The sequence below is a fragment of the Seriola lalandi genome, unplaced genomic scaffold (genome assembly GCF_002814215.2).
Source record: "Seriola lalandi dorsalis isolate HSWRI2012SDOR001 ecotype SW California unplaced genomic scaffold, Sedor1 jcf7180002054234, whole genome shotgun sequence".
In the NCBI taxonomy this organism is placed as follows: Eukaryota; Metazoa; Chordata; class Actinopteri; order Carangiformes; family Carangidae; genus Seriola; species Seriola lalandi.
The window spans coordinates 240,103-259,712 of NW_019524787.1; the positions used below are offsets into that span (position 1 = coordinate 240,103).

A 19,610-nucleotide genomic window follows, 5' to 3' on the forward strand; every position below is an offset into this window, starting at 1 on the left:
GAGGTTTACAGACAACACTTACCCAAAATCTCTCTCGCTCTCATGTAAACTTTGTTGCACCTTTTGTTAAGGTTGAAAACAAATCAAACCATTATTATCATTATGATTACATCGAGTTTAGTGACATCCTTAATTAACTGAATATCCCTGCCCACCTTCAGCTTGAGCAGCAGTGTAATCAGCCAGAATAAGACCTATAACACCTGTGAGCAGACAAACCTTGTCCTACCCAGAAAACACACACACAAATGTAATGTGATACTTAAAGTTACAATTGCCAGAGAGTTGGTTTGTAAAGGTTTCTACTACAGGCATATATTAAATAAACATTTAAAAAAGAACAAAAAAGTGCACTGGTCTTACGTACACATACAATGCATTCGGAAAGTATTCAGACCCCTTCACTTTTTCACATTTTGTTATGTTGCAGCCTTATGCTTCAATGTCTAAATCAATATTTTCCTTAATTAGTCTACACTCAATATGACCCGTGATGACAAAGCAAGAAAAAGAGATTTTCTGCCATTCTTCTTTGCAGATTCTCTCAAGTTGTGTCAGTTCGAATGGGTACTGTCAGTGGGCAGCCATTTTCAGGTCTCCCAGAGATTGGGTTCAAGTCAGGGCTCTGAGTTGGCCCACTCGGTGACATTCACATAGTTCTTCCTAAGCCACTCTTATATTGTCTTGACTGTGTGCTCGGGGTCATTGTCCTATTGGAAAGTGAACCTTTGGTCCGATCTGAGGTCCTGAGCGCTGTGGACCAGGTTTTCATTAAGGGTATCTCTTTACTTTAAAACGTTCAGCCTTCACTGAATCCCGACCACTCTCCCTGAAAAACACCCCCACAGCATGATGCTGCCACCGCCATGCTTCAGCATTGGGTATTGGGCAGGTGACGAACAGTGCCTGGTTTCCCCCAGACATAACGCTTAGAAGTGCAGATTATTGAGGGAATTTTTTTTTATTTTTTTTTAAACTATTTTAGCATAAAGCAGCAGCATAACAAAATGAAAAAGAGAAGTGGTCTGAATACTTTGTGAATGCACTGTATATGCTAGCTCTTTGGTAACCGCTGTTGTAACCACATGGTAATATTTGCAATCCTCATGCTTTGTTTAACCTTCCATATCACACTCAACCCCAAAGTGAGGGAAGATGTAAGATCACTTGAAAAGAGTGTGTGTACACATGTATGTGTACAGTACATGCAGTCGTATAGCTAAGTGTTTGTGTATGTACTTGTATGTTTGTATTTCTAGTTTGGTATTCTGCAACTGACGCAAATCTGGTTAATTAGAAAAATAAAGAAGCAACACATTACTAATACAATGCACTGTGTAAGAAATACAAACATCTGAATATGCCTACAAATGGACACTGCATTGCATTATTGAGGATGATATTAAACAGGGAGTCAGACAGGATATTATGCATAACCCTCACCTTCTCTGGTGCACATATTGGACTTGGAGCAAAAGGAAAGATTGCATTGCTCTCTGTTACATTGCCCCAGCAGAGCACTTGAATGATGGAAAACCAGAATTTAATCTCAGAACAAAAATATAGTATGGCATACAAAAAAAAACCAAACACAAACCTGTGAGACATGATTTTATACACCTATTCTCTCTCCCCCTCTTCTTCTTTCCATTTTGTCCTCATTATCATCCTCTCATCACTTAGACAAGGACTTGGCATGAGCTGTGCCCCTAGCATGCCTCAGCACCATGTCGGGCCAGATTTATTAAATCTCTCTCCTCCATCTTTGGCTCCTCACACCACATCTCACTTTCTCATCTCTTAGACCTATATGTGTACTGTTGTAAAGAGATGAGCTATAGAACCAAAGAACCCGATGAATGATTGACCTGGACTAAAAGAGCTTACTGGAGCTCTATTGTTTAATATGGATGTTAAGTTAACTGCTCTATACTACGCTTTGGGTTATCCCTGATGTTCCTGCTCAGTTTATTGGAATAGTAATTACTAATGGCAGGTAATTAAGGCAGCTTGTCAATGGAATATGTTCTTTCTCTCTGCATTTTTCTCTCCAAGTTGCATCTTGATGCCATGGTGCAGCATTGGCCGAATTAGTTATTTTCATATTCTGCCCATGAGCCCTAATGCCTGGGGGATCTCACAGATTATGCAGAGGAACTGTGCAGAAAAGAAGCATTTTTAGTATTGAAGGGGGAAAATGAGGAGACCATATGTGCATTTATTTCAGCCCAACTGAGTGCATTTTCTCTCTCTATTACATACATATGTAGTCTGTTTGATTGTGTGTTAGGAATACCGTATATAGTGTATGTGCAGCAACTCTCGTGTGCACGTACTTATGTAATATTGCATCTATGTGCACGGTTAACCTTGTGTGTAAGCTTGCATGCACACAAGGTAATGTGAGTCTAAACTCATTCCACCTACATTTCATGCAATTTATTTGATGATTTCTTTCTCTTTCTCTCTCACACACACACACACAAAAACTCGTTTCCAACATTCCTCTCCATGTGCAAACTGCAGATAAAATGTTTTCCACCAGCTATACACTCAAATGCCGTGGCCTTAAGTGTCCTTTAGTCTCCCCTGAGTGCTTCAGTACATATGTTCCTCTATTCACTGCAACACTGATAACATGAAGGCACCATAAATAAAGACATTTAAATGTTAAATAATTAACCTCCTTATTAAATTTCATTTCAAATATTCCTCTGGTTCAAATTGAGCAGCTAATGACCACACAGTGAAAAATAGCGACATATGTGAGAGCTTGTGTGACTGCCACAAGGGAGGGAAGAAGAATCGTTCCTCTGAGTGGTGTAATTAGTGATACAGCTTTACATTTGGAGACATGCAGACGTGAACAATCCAGAGTTTATATTCAAATACTGTCTGGCATTTTTGTGACATGTCATTTACGATGCGGAGATCATTCATTTGGAATTACCCCGAGAGATGAAGAACCATCAAATACACACATGATCCTGTTTTAGTGACTTGGGGGAACACTGCATTGTTGACTTAATATTAACCACACATGACTGAACCCAACCCTTACCATCACCTCAGTCTAACCCTAACCTGACCTCACCAAATAATTCCCAATATGTGACTGTGATAAAAGTAATGTGCCCACAGCATAATAAAGACATGCCCACACAACCACACCTACAGTCACAAAACACAAACACAGGTTGTCATACATCACTTTTGGGGGCATAGACTTAACATTAATTTCCTGGAGACTTACCCTAACCACTACTTGCCATACCCTTACCTTAACCACTGACCCAAAAATCAATTTTTTCCCCAAATAACTGTCTGAAATTTGCCCCTAAAAGTAATCTATAGCTGTGACACACACACACACACACACACACACACACACACACACACACACACACACACACACACACACACACTTCTTCCAGTATAACTGGATCAGATAGTTGATCTTTAGGCTTTTAGGTCAGACTCAGATTAAATCACTCACAGGGGACACAGTGAGAGGGAGAGTTGGCGGTCTGTGGACAACTGTGAGAATTGGGACAGGGCAATAGTGCAGGCTCTGGGGTGGTAAAATTGTATTATTTTGATAGCAGGCTAAACTTTTACTGGTAGGACAGTAATGAGATGCTCTACCCAATGGGAATGGATGAATAAGCCATGAAACCAGGCAGCAGAGGCACTGGTCTGTGATAATGTAGCCTTGCCATGGTAAATCTCTGATGCACACACATGTGCAGACACACACGCACCAGCACAAGCATACAAATTTATATCAAAATCAAATCTCAAACTGTGCTGTAGAACTGGGTCATAGACTGCCTCTCCAACTGAGTGTATAAAGTTTTAAAGATAACAAGAGGAGCAAAAGAGAGCTACAGTGTGAGAGACTGAGGGGGCAAAAGAATAAATGCAGGGGACACAGCAGGGCTGAAATAGCAATATGAAACGTGGAGGGTGTGCCATTAATTTGACAAACACAAACCTAAACTGTATACTCTTTATTGGCACCTGTGCACTCTTCTTTATATGGTGTACGCACATTTTCACATCACCCATTTATGTCCCATTTATACAGCACCATTCGCTGCTGTGGTGGGGTGAGGGAGGCTCACTTCCCTTTTTGGAGATAATAATCTTTCCTCCCATGTGTATAGATAACATGCATTATTGAGAGACCTCTGTAGCACTGACATCTTTGCAGCTCCTGTAGCACACGGGTTATGTTCCTTTTCTCAGGTCTCCATTTAAACCATGCTAGATTTAGAATGTGCGTGTCTGCAAAGCAAGCCAAGCCTTATACTGGAGGGAGAAACAGGTACTTTCAAGTTATTCAGTAAAAAAAAAAAAAAAATGTCCACAGAGCTTGTGGAGAGGCAGGATAAAAACTTGCAAATGTATGCAAATGGATTTCTCGCATGAGTTTGGAATAAAATGCAACAAAATCCAGAACAAATGACATTTCATGAATAAACCAAAGGTAAACAGTTCACCATTTAAATCACTTGTAACATTCCTTTCAGTGGCTATAATACTTAAATACAAACCTCAGGACCATTAGTCAGCATGAGTCCTCGGTAAATAATACAGGTCATGTACTGTATCTGCATTATGTTTACAACCAGCAGACAATTAACATCTCAGTTGTGGTAGTGATCAGTTCTTGCATCGTAAACAAAATCTTCAGACTTAGTATGGCTATGTGATGCATTACTCAGCTGAGATAGGGCAGCATTTCTACGGTACTGTAGCTCCTTCATTCTGTGTGACTGATGGCCACAAGGGAATCAGGCAAGGGGTGTAAGTTCATATAACACACAACCAGAGACATGTTTCCAATGAACAGCCGGCAGGTGTTTTTAGTAAAAAAGCTTGCCAAACAGCAGAGAGACCAAGTTAGCGACCGGCTTGTCTTGAATAGACACACCTATCTCCACAGCGCTGTGACATCAGGCAGGGGAAGGGGAAAGGGAGGAGAATGCCACCTGGAATAGGTGCCCATCGCCTCAAGCTTATACCCAGAGCCTACATCTGGTGAGTCAGACTAGTGAATAGCTGGTGAACATGGTATTTTGCTCAGGAGTGGGTGGAGACCAAAGCAGAGCTAAAAGTCTAAATATTTGACTTCCATTCCTTCAGGTAGACAGAAACAAAACTCTAAATGAAAGCTAATGTTGCTCCATATCTTCTGGAAGGACATATAGGAAACTGTATAATGGTATATGGTGATAATACGTTAATATTGTGTTAAAGCTTGTTCTGCAGCACCTAAGTGGCCCTGAAAAATATATGTATTGTGTATAATTCTGTGTTAAAGGCTGCGGTATACGCAGAGGTTGTAACTGAGTCTATAGGCATATAACTCCAGGCAAGAGAACCCTCAGGACCTACTGCTCTGACACAACTATATCTTCAAAACACAAATGCACAAACACGTAGCCATGCAGTGATGTACACTCATCTGCATACAGATGTACATATCCTCACTACCATGGCAGCTATCTCAAACCTGTCCTCAGATGACACAGTGACCTTGCTTACTGTATCATCTGTTCAGAACTCAGATCCTTTCACACAAGTCGTGATAAATTCCTTCCATTTGGCTTCCAGCTTTCACTCCTGATTGAATTTATTCCCATCTTTGCTATAAAATTCAAAGAGACAGCAGCATATAAACAGGACATTCAACATGTAGTTTTCGTGATTGTTTTTTCAGACATATTTTGCAGGTGGTTTACCATCAGGCAAACTAAGGCTGAAATTGTGTGCTGACCAAACATATCATCAATAATTCCCTTTAAATCAGATGTTTTCTCTTTGATTAAGAAAGGTCCAGACTTCAAAGAGGCAACTCAATTCTCCCTTCTATGCTTTTTTTTCCTGTTGTAAGTTTGTGTCTGTGTTTTATAAAGGAATCTGTGTGTCTCTGCTGTGTCTGTATGCTGGTGAGTGTCTGGAGCACCTCGTGTGCTGTTTGGTTGTGTGAGAGCTGCAGAAAGGCAAGATTTTCTCATCATCACTTCAATGGCTTCTGCTGCCCACAAAAGAAACAGATCTTCACAAGAACTGAGTCAATGTATCCACCACTCCCACTCATTCAACACAGGAACCTTCAAAAAAGTGACCAAATCAAACCAGTCTTGCCTTACAGGAAACAAAAACAATCCGTGACAGACATTCAAACCAGCCGCACATGAAAGAGGGTGTGAGACCTGGGAGGGAAGCTGAAATGCAGAGTGAATTCATAGGAATAAGGAATGAGCTTTGAGGTGTTCAGCCCTGCAGCAGAGTGAACTTTACTGAGGGGCCAAAGTGAAAGCAAAAGTCACATGCACACACTGGCGCTGGTCAAATACCAATTTCCTTTCTACATATGCTCAGCACCAATGTAAATCCAGAGCTTATGAAGAGAAGTTGGTCAAAGTCATATTGGTTTTGAGATTCACTGAAGGGAATCAATCCTTGCCTCGTGGAGATAAAGTAGTCCCACTTTCCCTCTGCTGAGTGAAGTCAACTCAAATTAACTGACTGGCTGGGGATTAGAACATTGTATTAAAATGAAGCATCTGTTCCTTAGAGGGCAGAATGAGTTGCACTCCTGTCCATGTCAGTGCTGCTGCTTCTGAGCTGCTTGGCCAGCAGAACTAATTTGAACTGTGAATCATAGGCTCAGGCACAGGTCAAACATCCCAGAATGAATCATACATGCTCATGAAAAAGCTGCTCATCTTTGAAATGTTTTCTCACTGGATGAACCAACAAGCAAACAACAAATCGAATCAAGGCAGTCTCCTCTGTGTGTCTGTATGTGTTACACATGCATCGCTGACTGTCGGTGTAACACATTCAAGCTCCAACACAGCACTTGAAACAGCTCCTCAGGCCATAATAACGGAGTGTGAGTTTATATAAAGACTTTAAATATGTTACCGGTCATTATTCAGCACAGTACAGGTGGTTCCCTGTGATCCTTTAAACTACTTTAAAAGAAAAACCTATGCTTGGATAATCTTTCATTGTAAAATAGCACCATATCATTGTATTACAAAGTCACATGACCTGCTCATTCCTTCATTTTTTAAATAACAATTTTTAATAAGCTCTAAAGCAGGATTTTCCAGCCTTTTGACCGCTAAAAACAAAGCAAAGCAATATGTACTTGTAACTGCTAGTCATTGGTTGTTTTATTTGAATATTTTTTTATAGGCCTGAAGAGGTTAAATTAACCAGTAAGTCTCAAGAAAAAAAGCAAAGCTTCGTGGAAAGTCTGAAAAGACACAATTTGATTTGTGGGAAGTATTTTTTTTTTATGCTTGCTTATTCTGTGAGTCATCTCCTATCTAGTATGTGTAGGTGGAAAAAGCTACAGTCATAGTGATAAAGATAATATAGTAACAGCAACATCCAGATATTGAAGGAAACTTTTCTCCTATTAAAAAGCATTGTGGAAGCACCTTTAAGTGTCATGGGAGGACGTCATGTTATCTTCAGGAATAACAAATACACTACCAAACAACACAATTACCCAGAAACACAACAGTGCAGTGTGACTACAGGGGAGTAAAATGACAATTGTGTTCAATAGCCAGAACAACACCTGTACAAAAATGTACATGCACATACACATATGTGCAAACACACAAGGCAGGGGCTGTAATCTCTATTCTCACCGCAGCTCGTATAGTCATTCGTGCAAGATACAATTATACCCAGTGACCTGGGATCACCTACAGGAAATGAAAAGCATAACAAAAGAGAGCTAAAACAAAGGGAAAAAGAGAGAGGACTGCCATAGGGGCATATTTTCCGGACAACTATGACTGTGAAGGAAAAAGGAAATTCTGTCTGACATACAAATAGCAACGACAGAGACAATTTCATTTTAACAGCTTACAGGTGGAAGAAGAAAATCCTGACCATTGAATCACATGCAATACTTGCCTAAAAAGCCATAAGGCGTTCTGCGTATTTAATATTTTTCTGACTGACAAAGGCAAATTGAAAAGCTTAAACCACAGACATAGAAAGGAAGGGGTTTGGAACTATAATCTAAAGAAAAACCAAATACACATGTCTGTACAGTATTTCCACACACACACACACACACACACACACACACACACACACACACACACACACACACACACACACACACACTAGCAAATGCACACATGCAACACTCACTGGCATGGACTTTTACAAGATGAACCACGATCCCGCAAATAGAATCTAGTCACTGGTCCCCATGGTAAACCTTCACCCCTCTCCATGTAGCCTCTGCAACACTCCTCTTCAATCAAGACCGCCATGTGTAGTTACTGTGCCTGTGACAAAACCATCCCTTTGGGTCACAAGTAAGAATATTCTGCCTTCTGTCCCCAATGGCTGCATGATACTTACTGATTCAGTCAGAAACATTCTCATCACTATAATGACTAATACAATTGACCTGAGTATAATGTCTTTTGTTCAGGGCAGGTTTTGGTGTCCAAACAGAAGTCATCTCATACTGGGCACAGCAGAGAAAAATACCCCAGTGGGATGACAGTTAATGGAGCCAAGACATAGGGCTGATTAGATGATGTGTATCTTAAAATGTGTGGTGTTGTTGAGCATCTATTGAGTAATACTTCATGAATCAGCTTAAAATGCCACAGCTGCGCACGTTGCTGGTAACAGCAGTAACAGTGATTTGTAACAGCCGCACAAATAGCTTTGAGAGTAATGACAGAAAAGCAGCGTCTCTCTGATTGACAGTTTCAAGTCTGTTTCACCTCTGAGCACACCTGACATCGACAATGGGTGCACCTGTAACCTCATCCACCTGTGATGTCACAGGGTCTTGCAGTACACCTGTGCATCACCACAGCAAGGTGAGAAGTTAAACAGCTGAAGGTTGACAGAAACAACATTTTCAGGGTGTGTTCAATTATTCTTTCAACTCAGTGACATATGGATTAAGGTGGGGTTGCTGTTTCCAGTGATGACTAAGATAACTAAGAGACTAAGTTGTTGTTTTTAATTGGTTATTTATAAGAAAAACTAGGATTTTATAGTACTGGTGGTTGTATGCCTCCGCCAAACAGCCAGGTTGCAGGAACTATGATCACAATCTCCCCTTCCTGAGTTACAGTGTTGAATAATAGCCAGAGGTGTTTTGCAGAACATTATGATGTCACACTGAAGTGGATATAAAATGTCATCACCTCATTTTATTCTACTTGTGTTTGAATTGTGGCCAAAAACGTGTTTTTGAGGTCACAGTGACCTTGACCTTTGACCATTAAATTCTTTTCAGGTCATTCTTGAGTTCAAGTGAAGGTGTTTGTGCCAGATGTAATGAAATTCCCTCTGGGCATTCCTGATATATTGCATTCACAAGAACGTAAGGTCACCATGACCTTGACCTTTGACCACCAAAATCTAATCAGTTCATCCTTGAGTACAAGTGAATGTTATTGCCAAATTTGAAGAATTTCCCTCAAGGCGTTACTGAGATATCGTTCACGAGAATGGGGTGGACGGACAAACGGACAATCTGAAAACATAATGCCTTGGGCCGCATTGTACTACTTAGCAACCGTGTCGAGCGTACTTCATAAGAAGTACACACCATTAATCATGTTCAGTAATGCAACTTATCTGTTGTTGTGACATGTCGATGCATCCTCCAAAAGGCAAAACACCAATCTCTGTGGTAAAACTGCTGATAATATCCTCACAGTCCTGTCTTTGAGCAAGTCTGTGAAATAACTTGCACATCTGCTTTCTGAAAGTAAGGGTCAAACTTTTCCTTTTTCTCTGTTGGCTGATTTTTATCAAGTAATTACTGACTAAAAGCACACACATCCATGCTCTTGACCTTTATACAGCCAAAACCTTAAAAAAAAAATTCATTTTTTCTCTTTATTACACCATGATGGTCCATTTTTGGCTCCATGTCCAAAGTATATTAAAATGATCCTTTAAAAATAAAATGTTATTGCCCCCCCCCTTCCTCTTTATACAAGACACAGGTGTTCCTTTCATTCCTTTCATCTAACCACCTCTCAGAGAAGACACTTATTCCCATACCAATCTACCACAACAAAACAAAAAGCAGATCAGAGTACTGTATTCTCACATACTAACCCAGCATCCCTGATACAAACAACCCTGGCAGCTACTGCAACAATCCTGAAACTGCTGTTGCAACATCTGCGGATCGGTTTCTTTTCCCAACTCATCTTAGTTTGATGTTTAAGTTGGTCTGTCAGTTCTTGTGTGAAGAGACGATATCTTTGGACTCTGAAGTCAGAATTTTATTTAGCCTGGAGCAACACAGAGAGCAATGAATAGAGTATGACAGAAACTACACACTTACCTGAGACTCAAGGTCAGTCGTTCATCTTTAGCCCTCAGCAGATCACCTACTGAAAATGTGGCACTACCCAGGAAGCTGTTCTGTAGAACCAGACAGAGAAAACAAAAGCAGGTTAACATGAGGCAAAGTATTTCAGCCGCAAGTAAACAGTTAAAAAGCAAAACAATATAAGAGACTTCTGAACAAGTCTTTTATTTTTTTTGATTCTACCATGGAGGCGTTAGAAACAGGTACGTGAGAGACATAATGTGTCAGAAATCATTTTAATCCCTGTAATCTAAAAAGGCAAATATGTGTGATTTTGTTGACATGAGTCACAGGGAAGTGCAATCCACTCCCCCTATCTGTCTCTTTTTCACCTTCTCTCTGCCCTGTCTCACTGACAACCTGTGTTTGCTGCAGGCATGATGTGAACAGGGGGTGTCAACACACCAAAAGTGGGTCATGGAGAGAGAGGTAGGGGACGAGCCCATCGGTAAAGAAGAGAGATGATCCACGTTCATAGAACACACACACACGTCCTGCACCTGCAAGTAACTTCATCAACATGCTAGCTTGTGCTGTATGAGGGGAGGGCTAAGACCGTGCCAAGGACACAGGCTGCACTGAGCGAAGCTAAAACAAAATGTAGGTAATTAACAAACAGGTACAGAGGTGATTTCATCTTTCTGGATAATAAAAGATCTTGATTAAAGTATCTGCTGCCTGTTTACACAATCTTATGTGAGATTTTGAGATAATAAAGTATAATTTCCAGTCCTTTCATCTGTCAAACTTAAGTGGGTTTTTGGCTGGATTTTTTCTTGTTTACAACAGTGCTATTGAGGGTTTTTCAAACAGTGAAGTGACAATACGAAACAAGGCAATTTTTGGTCTTGCCGCAATCTGTTCCTGTGGATAGCTGTGAAAGGCTTTGCCTTTATAAGGAATGCAAATGGGTTTCAGGTATTGTAAGCAAACACCAGAAAGCTTCCACATGCTATATACATTTTTACTCTCCAACTTATAGAGAAGAGAGCACAAACAAAGTTAGCCTGTGAAAATGGGATTCAATGGTCCGCCAGATCAGTATTGTACCTTATCAAGCAGACTGGGAATACAGCCATAACTAAAGCTGCAAATAACAATTATTTTTAATTATAGGTTAATCAGCTTTAATATTCAGCTTTCTATCACACATCTTCACATTCGAGAAGCTTAAACCAGATCATTTTTGGCGCATTTGGTTTAGAAATGACTCAAATTATCATATTTTTCTTGTTGACTTATTTATTAATCACAATTAATCAAAAACTAATCTCTTCTGTAGTCAATACATGACAATCCCACATACAGTTTATTGTCAGCATTATTATCAAATTCACCTAACAATTACATCAAAGGGCCCCCAACTCATTTTTAGTGTTACAGCAGTCGCTGAACTCATGTTCCCTAAAAAGAAACCTAATGGAGTCCCACACAGTGAGGTATTCAGATTGTAAATGGGAACAGTCGGAAAAATTAGGATCAGTATCGTCAGAGACCCTGAGTTGAGACATCAGGGGAGAAAAAGTCTGTGCATCCCTGCTGTGAGATAGTGTAAAGAGCATGAGAACATAACAGTGTGATAGAGCCGGGGTCATTATAGCAGCTGTGGTTAAGTGGCCATGACTGATGAGAGCAAGCACACTGAAACACAGGTCTCATGACTGTTGCATTTCCTATTAAGAAATCGTCACAGACATGACTTGGAGTTTTAGCTACATGGGATTACCTTTTGTCTAAAAAATATTTTACATTGCTGTTTACAGTTAGGTACACTAACATGTTCTTTCTTTCTTCTCTATTCTTTAAATGTTTGGCTATTTGGCTGCACTTTTGTTTCTAATCTTGCTTCCTCCGTCTTCCTACCACTGCACTGCCACTGACTGTTTTTGGTCTCTGCAGTTTCTTGTAGATAAAAAAAAAGGGCATCCTGTCTACTGACCTTTTCTCTCAATCATTTTCTCCCTGAGCATTTTCTTGCTACCCCATACGAATCCCACATGCTTACAGCGAAAACACTGCCCCAAACACATTCCCTTGCGTGCACAGAGAAAAAGAAAGAGGAAGAGACCAAAAACACAAGGTCAGTACAACAATATACAATATTGAAACACAGTGAAAGGTTTATAAAGCTGTTCAAATTTACTGAGGACACACAACCCCAAGAATCATATTCAGTTAGAGGGTTTATGCAGCACAGTGCCATGTCCTTATGAATTAAACAGAGCCAGGATCCCCAGTAGGCACCACTTAATATGCACAACGTCATATTCTTCGGCACTGACGTATCATGGCCAATCCCAGTTTGCCCTGATAACCCAGAGCACAAGGCACAGAAGGCCATTACACACCGTGGAGGAACATTATATCCCTATGTAGCCATTACTCGCAAGCCGGTACAGAACGTCTAGTAAATGGTCTTAAAAATCCATTCCTTAGCATCTTTTTATGGCCCCTCACGATGAAGGCTTTAAAAGTAATGAAGCTCTGGAGACCGTCTTCTTGCGCAAGATCAAAGTGGCTATACCACAGAAAATGAGAGAAGGATGGGGGCAAGAGGAGGAGTGGAGTGAGAAAAGAAGATAAATGATGCTCTTCCAGGATCATGGAGGATTGATTATGATGGTCTCGCTCTGTTCCCTTCTCACATGCTCAGGCTCTCTCTTTTTTCTATCTATCTTTCTGCCTGCTCTTGCTCATTCCCTTGACTGGTTCTATTGGCCATGCCCGTCGCGAGCTACAAGAGAAACTTTTGATCTATGATCTCCTTCACTAGTTTTCAAAAAAAAAAAAAAAGTGACAGTTTCTTGCTGGCGAGACCTTTTTACATGAGCTCAGAGAAAAACACACACACCTAATCCAAACACACACACACGCGCGCATATGCACACACACTCGCATGCATGCACAACAGATCAATCATGGACTAAAAATGAAAGACACTTGTGCAGGAGCACGCAGGGCTGACATACTGTACATCTGCAGGCAACTTGTCTGTGGACCTTTGAAGGCCACAGTGTCTGCCCATCACTTGGCGGAGGTAAACGGTCCAACTCAAGCTGTAGATCTATTGATTTTCTCAATGCCCTGGGTGACAGAGTGACACACACACATAGACACACTAACTCTCTCTCAATCATTCCCTCTCTCCCTATCTGTCTCTCTCTCTCTCTCTCACACACACACACACACACACACACACACACACACACACACACACACACACACACACACACACACTGCAGCAGAGAATACCTGGAGGAGAGGACATTCATTCAGATGCTACGCCAACAAATGACATTTCATATAAATGGCAGCAGTGACAGTTTTGGCACTCGTTGAATAATATGCATCTGGCAAACATTTATGAATATGAACAGACTTATACCAAGAAGGTCAGTAGTGTCTACATGAATACACTGCCCCTCCACTACAAATAGGGCTTTACAAATTGGCCTAATTAAGTCATTAGAGATGTCATGACATGCCATTTATACCAACATGCAAATGTGTGCACTCTGGCACAGAAATTATGGCCACAGTAAGTTAAAACTGACTAAGTGAGATCCCACGCAAAACACACATACAGTTTATAACAACACACACGGAAGTCCACTTACAGTTATGTTGCATACAGTCCTAGCAGCAGCAAACGAGTAAACCAGTAGAGAAAAGCACTATAGAAACCAGGAGAGGCTGACAGAAAGAGAGACAGACTGAACTAAAGTGTAGAGAGAGAGAAAAGAGATGTTATGTCTTCCTTCTTCCTCTTAATTAGCTCCAGGACGGTCTTCCTACATATCTTCCTCCAATCCTCAGTTAGAGTAACTCCATGCATATTCGCTCTTTGGAGTGCTGCAGGCATCACTTGCTGATACATACATTGTAAACACACGCAAACACATGAAACACACACACACAAACTGCAGCCTACGCCGTGAATGAGAACTGGCTAGAGTGAGCTACTGGCGCTACCGCTGTTGCTGCTGTGGCTGGCTTGACAGTAAGCGAGACCAGCGAGCGAGAGAGCAAGAGAGAGAGAGAGAGAGAGAGCGAGAGAGAGAGGAGGGAGCCACAAGAGAGGAGGGAGGGTGTCGACAAATACAAGCAGTCGAGCCGGAGAGGGGGAAGAAGGAGGAGGGCAGAACAACACAGAAGAGGAAGAGACAGAAAGGAAGGAAGACAGACAATTAATGGGTACCAAACCAAGATAGCAACACAGAAAAGGGGAGAGAGCTATAGAAGAATATAGAGGAAGAAAGAGAGAGAGACATGGGGAGGCAGAGACAGAGTTGTGTGTCACACCTCAGTTGCAGCCTGTGACTCAGATGACCAACAGGAAAAGAAACACTGGTTATGGCTACTTGAATTAACATGAGCGCACGATACAGTGGGATGTTTGTGTGCAGGAGCGTGTGTTTTCATACAACATAGGTGAATACTTCAAAACACACACTGACATACTTGATGATCACATAAGAGGCTTGCTGAAACACTCACACTCTTCATACATTATAACTAACTCAGATATTTATCAACGCATGCAGCTGACTCAGAGTGAGAGAGACAGAAAAAAACATAAATCCATTTTGAGTCACCAAGACAATGACGAACAAACCTGCACATCAGCACCAGTGACACTAAGCTAAGGTTTTAACTATCTGGGCTCGAGCCTTGGATTAAGCAGGGTTTAATTTACCCATGCTGACACAGGGGAATGAGTAATTCTGGCAGAACAAAGGATACGCTCCACACTGGCCCTTATCACCCCGAGCAGGTACACAAACAAGCACAATGAGACGCGCACACAAACACTTAAGCACACATGCACGCGCACACCCACCCAAACACCTAACATTTGTAAGCATGCACAAACAATTTGGTGCAAATACACTGAGCACTGGAGGTCATGGTGATGAGGCGTCAACCTTTCTTAATATGGGAAGTGGGGTGTGGGATTAGGGGGTGTAGGTGGGAACATTGGATTCTAAAGTGCTCTTTCTGCCTTCATTACCATGTGGATTGCTGACCTGCGTGCCAAGTGGAAGCCAGGGACTGATGCTGCATGAACTCACACCTGCCAAAAGATTACCCAAGATGCTTCCCGGTTTGTTAACAAACTGCTCCTTCTAACTATGCAGCAGTATTTACGTCCATCTGTGCTGTTGCCAAACCCAAGTAGTTGGTTACTGTCCATTTTTTGTCAGTGTGTTTTGATGTGTTTTGTGGCCTTTTTTTTGTGCACTCCCACTCTACAGGAGCAGAGATGTATGTTGAATAACGACATGCATTGAGGATGCTAGATCAAAGCTCGTTCAAAATATGAATCAAGCACATTGAAAACAGGCATTTTTTAATGCCCTACTTTGAATTTGAAAATGTTTGACATATTTTAGAGCATTCACACTGTGAGTTCCTGAGAAGCACACTGAGACTGGCAGGGATTGGTCTTGCATTCAGCATGGAGAGCACAAGCCACCTACCGCAATGAAAATGTGTGTGGCTCCTGGCTGTAAAAGGAAAAGCCTAAGTCCTCCTTAATTCCTACTTTTTTAGCATTTTTTAACCAGCACTCACAGCTGGCTGAACACTATCACAGCTGTGCATGCACACACACATTATTCATGGGCCTTACATGAATCTGTATAGGCAGTGTGGTACTTCATGTAAAGATCACAAAAGAAATGCCCCTGGCAGCCGAAGTTTTCCTACAGATGGAAACAGGGGATCTTAGACAACCAGTCACCTCAAACCCAGACAAGCACAGACAAAAGCAGGGGGTTGTGTTTTCCCCGGGTGAGCTGATGTTCTCATTCTTAGCTGTCTACCCTCGACATTGTCCTCACATTCTCCCTGACTTATTCTTTTCATGGTTCTCTACCTTGACCTCATTCCCCTGCTTTTGATCTGTTAAAAAAGAAAAGGAGAAAAGTCTGCAGACAGAACAAGATGCAGTCAGACCTGAGCTCACAACCCTTTGCCCTTTCCCATCTATTTCTTTATTGCATTACCAACAGCGTACATGAGAGGGACAACCAAACACGAGCGATATTGTCCCTCACTTTTGCAAAGACAAAGAATATTGCCATGCTGGCTTGAATACAACACAATATATTTTTCCGGAAATCATGTTTGAAAAAGTGAAGGCGGTATTATATTATACAAGCATGTGTGTATTATTGGTTGTTTGTAACCATAACTTTTGCTAAGCTAATTAGCATTTCTGATGATTATAGTGTGTCTTTCATAATTAGTTGGCTCTAAAGGTGTTTTGATGGGAGCATTTGATGTTTCTGTTTTTCAAGAGAAAAGGTTTCAAGGATGAAAACTTTCATGTCCTTGGACTTGTGTCTATCTCCCAGCTGGACCAGTCTGAAAGTGTTTCATATCTTTAAAAAGTCTCTTTCAAAGAGGTGCTGGAAAAGGGGGTCATCTTAAAATAAGGGTTGTCATATATTCGGGCCAATACGGCAGGTTCTGCTTTTGAGATCTGATGTAGTGGTCTGCTGGATATTATCGGTTGTTCAGGCATTATTCATTTTCCCAGTCTAACCTGTGTAGGGAAAGCATAGCGGGCTTCAGATGCGGTGTACCTCTTGTTATATCACTCACGCTGGTCCTAAGGCAGCGTGTGCGCTCAAAGCAATGTGAGGCAGCATAACAATACTGATTTGTATTTAGATACAAAATACTTTGATGTGTTCTTCTAGTGTTTTTTTTTTGGTTTTTTTTTGCCATTACATGCCTTATTAATCGTTTGTACTATTTTTGTCTGCTTTATGAAAAACTTTTGAAATGTATCAAAGGCACAAAAAGCACCTACTGTAAAACAAAATCTGGTTGCGCAAACATGAAACAGAAACAGGAGAGACGAATGCCTTCTGGGTCTGGTTTTGATAAAAAGAAAGCAAAACTTTAATCTTTTTAACTCTAGTAAGATTACTGAGTGTAAAATCATGGAAGTGGGTTCGTAATTGGCATAGCTTTCCATGAGTTAACTTCTGTGCTCACATAATTCAGTGATAATTCTTATCTCACAGTGGAGTCAGAGAAGTGCAAATTACCATGAGAACACATGGCGGGTTTAAGAATAATCCATATCTAAACTAAATTATAAAGTGGACCATTAGCAACAACAAGAGATACATTACTGTGTATTATAATTAAGTGTAATGTGTATTATGATTCATTATTATTATAATATTTGAGTGAAGTAAAAATTGGAGTTACAGTCGTGCAGTTGTGTCAATACTAAATGCTTTTGGTAGTTTAATTAGCCAGCTGTTTGAGGAACACAGCTCTCTGTGCTGAAATATGGGCTACAATGACAAACAAACTCAAACTCAAAATCATTATCCCTGCCTATTATGCCATCTTTGATAGTGTTGCACTGAATATCAAGTCTCCATATTTTGGGGGGCTGGAGATTTTTCCATTGAATGAATTTGCCAGTTTCTCTACTGTGCTATTTTTACCATTATATAGCTGCAGTATGACAGATCAGGGTATTTTCTGGGACTGTGAAATTTGCTTTTCAATCAGATAATGTCACAATTCGTGTGTGCTACCATAGAAAATTCAACAAAAAAACATACATCACCCAAATTCTGTGAACTGAAGGAGGTACTTGAATATGTTTACTATACTGAAAGTAGTTCTGTAGTCCTGTGATGCAATATCTTCTGCTTCTCTCAAACACTTAAAGTATTTTTCTGTGCTAAAACCATATTATTATATATTTTTGCATCTGACTCAGAGACTTCATGAGCGCTCACAGGGGGCTGGACTTTCAGCCTGAGAGGTGAATACTCACTGAGATTTGACTGCTGAGAGACAGGGGTTTTCTCCAGGGGAAACTCCTTTTTATGATTCCTTATCCTGCAGTTTCTGTAAGTACAGAGAAATCTATAGCGCTGGTATGATAAACGCTGCAGAGCAGCGGACAAGTTAATATCCCTCGTTCTCACAGTTTAAGGCTCCTGAGGATCTGTGATTCTCTGTCACAGACGAGGCAAGAAAAAAAACAGCTAGTGTGCATACCTGCTCACGCACATTCTTCGGCTTGTCAATGCTTGCCCCAAAACAAGAAGCCCTACCTACCACTCTATTAGTTTTTCACATCTACCTCCCTCTATACATGCTCTTGCTTACTTAATCAAGCTTTGGCTATGTCTTTTTGGGCTCCTAGCCAACTATCAGGCAACCTTGTTTTTTGACAGAAGCCTTCACAGGGCTGAAAGAATGATGAGAATGTACTTGAGTTACACTAAATAAAAAATCAGATTCCCATGTCCATCTATCTCACAGGTAGGATGATTTCAAGTAAAAGGAAAAGAAACTCAAGTTATGACAAATGCAGCTTGCCCTTGGTACACTGGAAGCACACTACCAGTGCCTTTCCCCCACACACTCAGCTTTGCTCCATAAACTTTAATAGCTAACCCCACTGCAGACGAGGTGATAAAAATCAAGGCTCCCTTCACTCACAGTCTGTAAACATGACTTGGTAGCAGGTCCAAAGACCTCATTCAAATCCCCTCTACTGGCTCAAGTACTGTATTTAAATTACAGCACGGCAAACTTGAAGTTGTTTTGATAGAATTGCAATTTAACAGACCTTTTTTTGTCTCTGTTTGAAGAAGAGGCAGATCATACACTTACCATATTCAAGTGTTTATTATCAGCTACTTACTGAGAGCTGTTATCAGCTAGGCCTGACGGAGGTTGTGGTTAACAGCTTCCCCTTCTCTGACTCTGTGGTAGCAGCCCACAAATGCAGCAGTGAAATGAAGTTGCACACAGAGTGGAGAAAGGATGCACTTTATCATTTTATCACCCACAAAACATGTTGCTAAGCTTTACATCCTGTCATATCATCTTTTTTATCTTGGCCGTGGCATTACTATCAAGTTTTTTGGTGTCTGGCATCAAGAAAAAACATATCTCAGACAAATGATTGCTGAAAGAAGCCTGTAATTTTGTGCATAACATAAGGTTTTTTTGTGTAATAATTTCCTTACATAGCCATGGATAGATAACAGGCCATGTGCAGGTTACAATTCCCTGTCTTTGTCACAGCAAGAAGCTGTCAGCTCACCCCGAGGCCTATAAGGCTACGCTGGGTTGCTCTCTCTACTTCCTTTTCTTTCTCGTACATGCGCGCTCGCGCACACACACGCACGCACGCACACACACACACACACACACACACACA

At 41.0% G+C, this 19,610-nt stretch overlaps 1 protein-coding gene across 6 annotated transcripts in view; it reads right to left on the bottom strand.

Annotated features, from left to right (window-relative positions):
• Positions 1-19,610, bottom strand: part of inpp4b (inositol polyphosphate-4-phosphatase type II B) — a 134,100-nt gene that overhangs the window by 75,400 nt on the left and 39,090 nt on the right. For 4 of the 6 annotated variants that reach the window (XM_023404209.2, XM_023404208.2, XM_023404210.2 and 1 more), the window contains one exon: positions 10,373-10,452. In XM_023404209.2, the coding sequence (XP_023259977.1) occupies positions 10,373-10,452 (80 nt within the window). Of the gene's footprint in view, positions 1-10,372; positions 10,453-14,016; positions 14,375-18,209; positions 18,380-19,610 lie in introns of those variants that run through there. The other 2 variants (XM_023404213.2, XM_023404212.2) reach the window with 2 other exon arrangements.